The sequence below is a fragment of the Pteropus vampyrus genome, unplaced genomic scaffold (assembly GCF_000151845.1).
Source record: "Pteropus vampyrus isolate Shadow unplaced genomic scaffold, Pvam_2.0 Scaffold459, whole genome shotgun sequence".
Classification (NCBI taxonomy): domain Eukaryota; kingdom Metazoa; phylum Chordata; class Mammalia; order Chiroptera; family Pteropodidae; genus Pteropus; species Pteropus vampyrus.
This window is the reverse complement of record NW_011889240.1, coordinates 168,040-178,393: the sequence shown is the minus strand read 5'-3', so window position 1 is coordinate 178,393 and position 10,354 is coordinate 168,040. Positions and strand designations below refer to the sequence as shown.

The following is a 10,354-nucleotide window of genomic DNA, read 5'->3' as shown; positions in this document are numbered from 1 at the left end:
ACCCGCTGGCTCTGCCCCCAGATGTGAAGCCGTCCAACATCCTCGTCAACTCCAGAGGCGAGATCAAGCTGTGCGACTTCGGGGTGAGCGGGCAGCTCATCGACTCCATGGCCAACTCCTTCGTGGGAACTCGGTCCTACATGTCTGTAAGTCGCTTGTGAGGTGTATGAGCATCACGTGCTGTGACCCGTCAGCTCCTCCTCGTTTTCCAGGAGCTTTTGCAAAAGGCTTTTTTCTTGGCGGTATTTCTTCTCCTTCCAAGGTCTGATTTCTGCCGTGTTCTCACAGAGGCGTGTCTAGTACAGCTCCATCCAGGAGGGTAGTCAGGCAGTTTCTGAGCCTTGACTGGCTCTCAGGTGTTTTGGGGCACAGCCGGGTGGGGAGCAGAGCAGGCCACGACGTTAGACACGGGGGACCGTCTGCCGCCTTTCCCGGGCCGCTCTTCCTTTTCCAGGAGCGCCGAGGGTTTGTCTTTAAAGAGCTGCTGGCTGGAAACTTTTCTCCCGAGTCACATCGGGGGAGGAGATGGGATTGCTCTGAACCCTAGAGGAATGGCAGGGAAGGGACAGAGATGCTCAGATGCGCCCCTGATCTTGGTCCCAGCGTGCCCCGGCCCCTCCGGGCCTTTTCTCTCTCGCCCGACAGCCGGAGCGGTTGCAGGGCACCCACTACTCGGTGCAGTCGGACATCTGGAGCATGGGCCTGTCCTTGGTGGAGCTGTCCATCGGGAGGTACCCCATCCCCCCACCGGACGCCAAGGAGCTGGAGGCCATCTTTGGCCGGCCCATGGTCGACGGGGCAGAAGGAGAGCCTCATAGCATCTCGCCGCGGCCGAGACCCCCCGGACGCCCCATCAGCGGTACGGCCGAGTCTAGCACTTCTGGTTTAGAAGGAGTGACCCGGGCGGGGAACGCCGTGTCCCAGACGGCAGCTGCCTCCCCTCTCCCCCGCCTCCGGCCCCTCCCGGCACCACCTGTCCCCTGGGTGGTGCCGACTGCGGTCAGCAGTCCTCAGACGGTCCTGAGCCTTCTGGGGACAGCGCTGGAAGTAGCGTCCCCGACTTCTCCCATCCAGGACAGTTGCACCTGTTGTCACCAGCTGGTGGCTCTAGAAATCAACCCCTGAGCCAAGCCACTCACCAGTTGGTTGGTTGGTTTTTCCGACATTTTATGAAAATATCTAAATGAACAGAAAAGGCGAAAGGCTTACCCAGCGAACAGCCTTGTGCCCGCACCAAGATGCTAACGCTGAGCATTCTGCCGCGTTTGGGCCAGGCCTTCCAGGGAGCCCCAAAATTGAAAAGAACTTGACTCAGAATTTCCTTGGGTGGCTTGGACACACAGGCAGCACGGTGTGGGAGGGAACATCACACCTAAACCTTGTCCTGGGGCCACACCCAGACTGCTGGAGTGTCTTGATTCCCTCTAGGGGAAGACTGCTACCCTCCATCTGTGTCCCCAGGCCCCGGGCCCTCCCCCTCCCAGTCCGGCTCCCAGGCGGCCTCCCGGTATACCGCTGTGACCCCCTCCCAGTCGGGAGGGGCAGCGAGTCACACCAGGCCAGCGCCCTCCCCCAGCCCCAGTGCCCATTTCCGAACGGGACAGAAGGGGAAAGTCCAGCCGCCAAACCCAGACCCGGCCAGCTGGGCCTCGGACAGGGGTCAGCCACCCCGAGCCAGCCGCCCGTCCTGGGGCGCATTTGGGTCCTGCTGCTGTCTCCACTCGTGGCTCCGTGCAAGGTCACGCTGCTGCCCTTGCCTGCAGTCAGCAAACCACCACCCCCCACCCCCCAGCATGCTCCGCCTGTGTGCCACAAAGCCAGGAATTGTGACTTTGGCACTGTTCATGTGCGGTACCATGCCAAACGTGGGACTCTTCAAAAAATGCTCCTGCTCATTTTGGTGTTTTATTATTTTCTTTAATTCACCGGAGACTCAGGAGTGGAGTTCCTTTCCCAGGGAGTGAACTCAGTGGCGGGGCCTCTGGGCCAGGGGAGTGTGGGGAGGAGCCTGCCGGGCTGCTCTCGGCATGCCCAGACCTTGATGCCTAGCGGGAATGCAGTGGCCACCTGCCCACCTCACCCCATTTGTGTTCCCCGGCAGGTCACGGGATGGACAGCCGGCCGGCCATGGCCATCTTCGAACTGCTGGACTATATTGTGAACGAGGTGCGTACCGCAAGGCTGTCGCTGCAGGGGTACACCGGAGAGAAGGGGACTCGACACGCAGACCGCGGCTTTTGTTGGGAAGGGGGCCGGGGGAGGGACGCAGACCCCTCCTCGGTAGGAGGTTCTCGGGCATGGCCTGCCTTCCAGCCAGACTGGAGAAACCCACTCCTCGAGGGCAATTTTCCTTTGTGTTTTCAGAGATGAACCCACAATTCCTTCTGCAGCCCCCTCCCTCCAAGGCCAGTAGCCAAGTGCTTGGGCCAAGGAGCCAGGCGGGCCCCACCCCCACCCCCGGGCTCTATAACCCAGCATCTCTCCGAGCATCTTGGAGCCAGGGTGCACGAAGCCAGAAATCGTCCCCGCTTCTCTGGGGAGGAGGCACAGAGGCCTCGCCATGGAGCCTGAGTGTTCCCGACTACAGACGAGTCGGGCTGAAGCGTGGGAGCGGCCTGCTTGGGGCCTGCAGTGGAGCCAGACCTGACTCCAGCGCCTCACCTCTCAGCATGGCCCAGTCACCGTCCCCGGGCCTCTGTGGGCTGACGTGTGTTTCTGGTGGCCTTTTGGAGTCAGGGCAGATAGACAGGGCGGCCGGCGGCCTGTAGGGTGAGCGTCAAGGTGAGCAGGCCGTGGCGACAGAGCAGGGCGGGGCGGCTCCGGTGTACACAGCTCCGCCTGCGCCTGGCGGTGCCGCCCAGGCCCAGCACGTCCGCCCGGGGAGGCCACCCCTGGCGGAAAGTCTGCGTCCCAGCACTGGGCAGGCGGAGCTGGCCGAGGAGGAGGACCAGTGGGATCGCTGGCTCGGTCTCTGCCCACCACCTCCCTGGCAGGGCCTGACCCTGCACATGGCTGTCCCCACTTTGGGACGTGTGCCAGGCCAGCCTCCTTGAGCTGCCCCGGCTTTGAGCCCGAACACCTAGAACCAGCTGCCCCTGTCGGGACACCCGCAGAGACAGGTGGCCCAGACAGAATGACACGTGGTCGAGACCACCCTCGTCCATGAGGTTCGAGCGAGCCTGCGCTCCTTCCCTGTAGAACCAACGTGATTCCCAGATGAGGGCTTTGGAAGGAAAACCCTGGCAGAGCACGACCTGGTGGCAGGGCCCGCAGGGGAGCTGCTGGAGGGGAGGGGGTGGGTGTCCCCTCTGCCTCCAGCAGGCCGAAGGGACAGGACCAGGCCAGGTGCATCCCGGGGGTCCCCAGAAGTGCTGGGCTGTCCTCACGAATGAAGGGCTGGGAAGTGTCTTCCCCTCCGTGATTCCAGAGCCATCCATGAGCATCTGACTCCCACCCATCTGTTCTCTCCCCAGCCTCCTCCCAAGCTGCCCAGCGGCGTCTTCACCCAGGACTTCCAGGAATTTGTGAATAAATGGTAAGGTGCCTCCGCTTCCAGCTAGGTCTCGGGTGGGCGGGGCTGGGTGCCAGGCCCTCGGGAGCCCCGCCCACCTCCCAGCATCAGCCTAGATGCCTCTGTCGGTCCTGGTCCAGGTGGGGCCTGGCCCCTCTGCCTGCCCAATGGGACTCCTGTGCTCACCTGAGAGCCCAGAGTCCCTTTCCAAGACTGCTGAGTCATGATGCCTGGCTGCCGTCTCCAGCTCGTCCCCAAACCCAGAGCGAACCAGGATTTCAGGCCCTTTGGAAATGGCGCTGTTCCCGCCTTGCCCCTGCTGGCCGCCCCGTGTCCTAGTCCACCACACCCTGCAGCCCCAGCTTCCCAGCAAGCCTTCCGTGGATTCTGGGAGGTGGCCAGCTGTTCTGGATGCTCCCGTCCTCTGAGGACGGCCCTGGGGAGGGGCAGGGAACCAGGAGGGAGCAGCCCAAGCCACCCCTCATACCTTTGAGGCCATCCCATGTGTCAGGATGAGCGGAAGCTGCCAGCCCCTGCCGCCGAGGGCCTGCAGACCTGCTCCTGGCCCTTTGCGTGACCACTGGCCAGCGCCCTGTGGCGCACGGCCAGTGACCCGTTGGCCGTGTAAACATTTTCATTTCCACGCAAGGCTTCCTCTGCGAAGGGCCGTTCAGCCCTGAGGTGCCTCAAGTAGTTGCCTTTGAGCAGTTCTGCTTTTTTGAAGGAAAAAGTTCCATTTTGACTTTCAGACTCCCAAACTTGGGGTTTTTATTGCAGTAGCTGCTGGGCCTCTAACTGGCAGCGGCCGGGCGTTTCCCGCTCTCCACGCCTCTCCCTCTTGTCCTCTTGGACCTCCCCCCCGCCCCACGTCCCACCCTTACAGGGCAGCCAGGGCCACCCACGGCGACCAGGCTGCAGAGCACCCGCAGAACCGCTCTGTCCCTGGCCGTGTGCGTGCGCGTGGGGACAGGTCAGCACAGGCTGCTCAGCCCCAGCTCAGACCGTGAGTCCCCACGGCCGCCAGCTGACCACCCTTCTTGCCTCCCCGCCCTGCCCGCCCTCGGAACCCCCAGTCTGGTCAAGAACCCGGCCGAGCGCGCGGACCTGAAGATGCTCATGGTGAGTGGCGCTGCGGCCTCCGGAGTCGCCAGGATGTGGCTGCCACCCGGGCCCCTCGTCCTCGTGAGGGGGGGCCCCGCCAGGCCCCCCTCGCCCCCAGCCAGCACCAGAGTCAGCTCTTGCCATGGGGCGAGTGTTCGGCCGACCCCCGTGGGTCTCCTGCTCCAGAGCAGCCTTGGTCTCCTCCACTTCTGCAGGGACAGAAGTCCAGCTGTGCCGGGGGCGGGGTGTCCTGGAGAATGCTGGGCTTGGGGGCTCCTGCCTCAGGCTTGGCAAGCCCCCCGCAGGTCCAGGAGGCCACAGGCTCGGTGTCTTTCTTTAAACCCACACCATCCAACGTCTTCGAAAACCGAGGTGGCCACCAAAACTCGCCTTCCCCTCAGGACCTTTGCACAGGACAGTCCTCCCTGGGAACACATCCCGTTCCCCTGAAGGCTGGCTGTCCCTCATCTATGAGCCTCAGCATCAGCACCTCCACGGGGAAGGCCCGGCACCTTGTCTGACCCCACCCACTGTAGTTGTGGTGACAGGTCAGGTCCGGGTGGTCGTCGTCACCGTTTGCTGTGGTCACAACAGAAACCCGGGCCTGGAGTGCCATGCGGGAAGGGTGCGTCCCCCCGATTCTCTCCAGACACTGCATCTGACGCAGCAGGTTTCCAGAGACGCGTGCTAGAGACGTAGTGCCCCTTGCGAAACGGACAGCTGTTGCCTGAGTAACGCTGCCCACTGTCCGGGGCTGGCCTTGCCGCTGCCCCGCCGCCTGAGGCTGCAGGGCTCCAGGCCTTTTTTCAGCCTTTCACCCCGGCCTTCGCCTTCGGGAGGGTGCAGGTGGCCTCGCCTGCCCCCAGTGTGCACGGGGTGGAGTGGGACCCCAACGTCACTGGGGAGACTAGGACCTGCTGTGGGCTTGGGGCCCCGCCCGGCACGCCCTGGTCAGGAAGGCATCTGGTCACCCGACCCGGCCCAGACCCAGGAGGCGCTGGCACTCTGCCGTCCCTGTGGAAGCGCCAGCCACTCACGGTGACTGAGGTACTCAGGGGCCCTGGAGCCTCCCTCAGCCGGCGTCTGCCATACTGGACGGGACTCGTGGGGAAACCGCTATCCTCACAGGGACTTCTGTGCCAGACCAGACGCTTTCACCCGGGGTGACTGCCTGCAGGGGACACAGGGCCATCTCCGGAGACATCCGTGGTTGTCAGGATGGGGCGCTGGTGGCACTGAGCGGGCGGGGCCCAGGATGGGCCCCCCCCCAGAGAACGACCCTGCCCCAGTGTCCCCAGTGCTGAGGGGGAGACCCAGGCTCCAGGGAGCTCACAGAAGCCTCACCCTCCTAAGGCCCTGCCCCAGGCGTGCGAGGCCTCAGGCGTGACACCTGCCGCTGCGGGTTTGGTTTCTCTCCCTGTGCTGAGTATATCCTGTGCTAGGGGCCTCCCCGCTCGGTGTTCAGGGTTTTGGCCCAGGTGGCCTGGGGGCCCGAGCAGAAGGCTGGTCCCTGCCTCCTCCCCACAGGCGCCTCTCTCCTCTTCCAGAATCACACCTTCATCAAACGGTCCGAGGTGGAGGAAGTGGATTTTGCCGGCTGGCTGTGTAAGACGCTGCGTCTGGACCAGCCCAGCACGCCCACGCGGACCGCCGTGTGACGGTCTGGCTGGGGACCTGTCCGTGTCCTGTCCGCCAGCCCTCCCCGCCCGGGACCGGCCAGCTCCTCCCCCACCCCGCCGAGCCACTCAGAAAGGACATGCACACGCGGAACGGTCACTTCCTCTCCCACCTGTCGCAGCCAGCGGGCTCTCTGGTCTCTGGGGACGGGTGACGCTGCTCATGTTGGCATCTGAGAATCTGCTTATTTAGGTTTAAAAAACAAAAAAAAACAAACGGGGAAAGAAAAAGCAAACCGAGCCCATTGTACTTCTTGTTCCATTTGTCCTTTGGGTGTCAGCCTTCAGTCCAGCCCCGGGGGGACAGTGTCCCTTGAGGGCAGCCCCGGCCCCCAGCTGACCGAGCTGCAGAGAAATTGGGGTAGGGTGGCGTCAGGAACTGGCTTCTCTCTTTCCAAGGAATGAAGCTTCAGGGGGATTCCCAGACGTTGGCATCTGTCACCAAGAGACAGAAATGCCACCTTGCGTTTCTGCGTGCTGTCCCCTGCCTGACACCTGCCCCCTTGGAGGGGGCCCTCAGCGGGCCCAGAGAGCAGTAAGCCCGATGCTCGTCATGGGGTCCACGTCTCCCTGGCCGTGCTGCCTCTCGTCACGCAGCCTGGGACAGCTGACCCCAGGAGGGACCTTCTGGTCCTCTCCTGTGCCTCAGGAGCAGACGTCGTGACCCTTCTTAGTGGCAGCTGAGCTGACACTCGTCTGGGCAGAAAGGAAGTGTTGGGTTTCAAAGCCCTCGATGTGGTTGGAACGCTCAGCAGATCCCTTAAATGCAGCCTGCACTCCCCCGCACCTGCACATGTGGGCGGTGGCAGCCTCTGTCACCTCTGCTCGCCCAGCAAATCAGAAGTGACCACCAGGGCGCGTCACTCTTCGGCCCTCAAACGGTTCAGCGGCAGCTGGTTGGAAAGGCAGGGGGGAGGTGGTCCCAGCCCCTGTGTCTGTCAGGGTGCCCAGCCAGGCCCTCTGACTCCCAAGGTCAGACTTTCTGCCGAGAAGGCCCGAGAAGGCCCACGAGAAGGCCGCCTGTGGGCGGCAGTAGGAAGCGGGGGAGGCCAGGGCTGCTTCTGAAGGTCCCCTCCCCCGAGCCACCGAGCCACCCCCTCAACACTTCCTGGTGGCTCGACACAGGCAGATATTTATCTGTGGCAGATTGCAGGAGAAGGCTTCTCGGGGAGGGACGCGGCCTGGAGCAAGTCAGGCTGGCCCTGGGCTTCTGGAGAAGGTGCACGCAGGAGGCAGGGACTTGTGGCCCTGTGGGGACTGCTGGATCTTTCCTTCTAAGTCTCCCGTGCTTTTCTCCTGTGGACACCAAAGAAGAGACAAGTTGGTGGCTCCTTCCACTGGATTTCCAGGTTTCTGCTACTTCCTAGTTGACCCCCTAAGTCTCACCTGATTAAGAAAAGAATAAAAAAGATAACTAAAAGTGATGAAGGTGTTGCTCTGTGGGTACCCCAGCTTCCTCAGGGAAGGGGCCCTAACGTGCGAACCGTGACTCAGCATTTAGGCCCAAGAGTTCCTGGCGCCGGCGGTCACAGATGGGCCTGTCATGTGCACACCAGCGCCCCGAGCCCCAGCCAACGCCCGTTACTGTATAACCAGCTGCCATTTGCAAGTACCAAAAGACCACATTGACTGGGGGGGGCACTGGGGTGGAATTTAGGATTGGTGGGGGGGGAGTGGAGCATGGCTCGAAAGCGAGGCGCCCCACGAGCGGTGAGAGGTCTGCACCCTGGCTGTGCCGTTGCTTCGGTCGGCGTCCCACGTCCCCTGGGCGCGTCTGGAAAGGCCTAAGGGGAGCCGGGCACTGTCCGGCCGCAAAACAACCAGGCTCCCACAAAGCAGGAAGCACACCAGAGCCTCGGAGACCGAACCGAACCGAACCGCTGACAGCTGGGTTTCCACGCGTCTCCCTGCCCTGACCCCCGTTCCTCACGAACAGCCGCAGACCTGGCACCCACTAAGCTGACACCCCAGTCACTGCGCTTCTCGCTGTTCCGGCCTGGCTGCCCCCAGTGGTCCGGCCAAAGGTGGCCGCGACCTAGGGACCCGCTTCCCGTCCTAGACGTGGTCATGGTTCCCTGTTGCTCTTCTCCGTGAAACACGTAACAGCCCTTTGGTTTTGGGGTCTCCAGGCGTGTGGGGGGCCAGGCGGAGGTGGAGCCAAACCACTCTCCTGGTTCTCCGGAGACACCAAGGGTTTTGCAAACGCGTTGACGTTTCTCGTGGCTGCTCCTTAAAAACCCCGAGTTTGTGAAATGACGCAGCTGCCTTATTTGGGATGGGGGGGTGTCCTGTGAACACAGGGCAACACTTGTGGCCCCCAGTGCGCCTCTGCCTGACTGACCTCTGTCCAAAAAGTCAGCGAAGAAGCAAATCGGAGAGCTTTGGAATCTTGACGATGAGTGTCTCGTTTACTTGTTTTGTGTTTCCTTCGCCTTTTTATCTGTCTTTTTTGTTTTCCTTTTTGGTGCTTGATTTGCCAGAAGAAAATATCCAGCGTCTCGTCGGTGCCAGCTTTTTTTCCGTTCGATAGCTTCAGCAGAATAAACAGCGCTTCCCATGAACACGTGTGCTGTCCCCCTGTATCCCCACCTGGTTCCCTTCCATGGCATTTGTGCCTCGGAGCCCTGAGCAGCTCACCCCGAGAGCCCAGGGGTGTCCTACGGAGAAGTGAGCCCCCAGTCCATCAGCTGTGATGGGACCGGTCCTTCCAGATACTCAATTGATTACGCCCACCCCCTCACCCCCCATCCTGTGGGATGCTGCTCCAATCCGATCCATCAGCCTGGGCCTGGGATTGGCCGAATTCCCTTCTGTGAGCATTGGGAACAAACGTCCCAGGGTGGGGCACGGGAAGTGGCACCTCAGACACTGAGGCCGGTTCCCCACAGAGTCTGCCCATCCATAGCACCCCAAGTTCAAAGTGCTGGCAGCTGCATGTTTTGGTTAGCCCCATAGAGCCCAGGTATTACCATTTCCACCTTGTGATCAATATGAAAAATTAGTATGGTATTTCATTCTTTTTTTTCTCGTTCAAAGTCTTTATAAGATGGGACCCGCCACAAGAGGTGGCACGTGTGTCCCCTCCCAGCTGTCAGTAGCCCACTGGGTCTCGATGAGGACAATGCTACCCCTTCAGCCAGCGGACACTGGGTGATGTCTGGGGACATCTGTGGGTGGGAGTGGTGTCGAGTGGGAGGGGGCCAGGGGTGCTGCCCAATGCCCCACGGTGCCCAGAACAGGCCACCCACTGAGAGCGACCTGGCCCCAGTGTCCAAGGTGCCCAGGACGGAAGGCCTGACTTGGCCTGTACTCTACCCAAACCCGATGCCATGGGAGGCCCCAGTGGCCCAGAGGAAGTCAGACCCCGGCTTGTGTGTGTCTAGGGCCGCCCTGCTTGAAGCCACCAGGCTTCCTGTGTCCAGAGCTTGGGACACGGCGGGACAGGGGGATGCAGGCAGGGGCGGCCCAGAACCTTCTGGAAGGTGAGTGGTCTGGAGGAGTGCGCTGGGCCCGCCCCCCGGGGGGCAGAGGTGTGTGCGGAGCAGGGCAGGAAGCCTCGGGTCCGGGAGGCGGGACTCAACTTGGCCTCCTGCCTGCCCTGGTCTCCGGGTTAACAGAGTTCAGAGGAAGCTGTGATCGCGGTTCCCAGAAAGCGGGGTCCGAGGCAGAGTGGGGGCGAGGAGGAGGAAGAGACCTCGCTCAAAACGAAACCAGCGGGGCCCCCGAGCCCCGCCCCCTCCTCTGGGGCCGAGAGCTGACCAGGTGCGCCAGCCCCAGGAAGGAGGCTGGCCCCAGCACCTTGAACCACAGGCCAGGTGGGTGGAGGACTGGCCTGTGCTGCAGTCCCCGTGGCAACGACGGGGTAGCTCTCAGGGAAGGAGGGCAGGCCGGAGGGCAGGCCGGAGAGCGGCCGGCGGCCTGAACCCCGGCCTGAGTCTCAAGTCTCGGGTTTCTGCCTAAGATTCCCAGGGGACGGAGGGAGGCCCACAGAAAAGCACCTGGAGAATCAGAGCGAGGCCTCAGGTGAGGGAGGGACTCAGGCCATGCGCCCTGTCTCCTCCCCCGA

At 62.5% G+C, this 10,354-nt stretch overlaps 1 protein-coding gene across 1 annotated transcript in view; it reads left to right on the top strand.

Annotated features, from left to right (window-relative positions):
- MAP2K2 (mitogen-activated protein kinase kinase 2) overlaps positions 1–7,712 on the top strand; it is an 18,574-nt gene extending 10,862 nt beyond the window's left edge. Inside the window, exons 3-8 of the mRNA XM_011381926.2 lie at positions 2–146; positions 646–859; positions 2,102–2,166; positions 3,474–3,535; positions 4,585–4,630; positions 6,160–7,712. Of these exons, the coding sequence (XP_011380228.1) occupies positions 2–146; positions 646–859; positions 2,102–2,166; positions 3,474–3,535; positions 4,585–4,630; positions 6,160–6,270 (643 nt within the window). The 3' untranslated portion in view covers positions 6,271–7,712. The remainder of the gene's footprint in view (position 1; positions 147–645; positions 860–2,101; positions 2,167–3,473; positions 3,536–4,584; positions 4,631–6,159) is intronic.
- Positions 7,713–10,354: the final 2,642 nt, after the last annotated feature.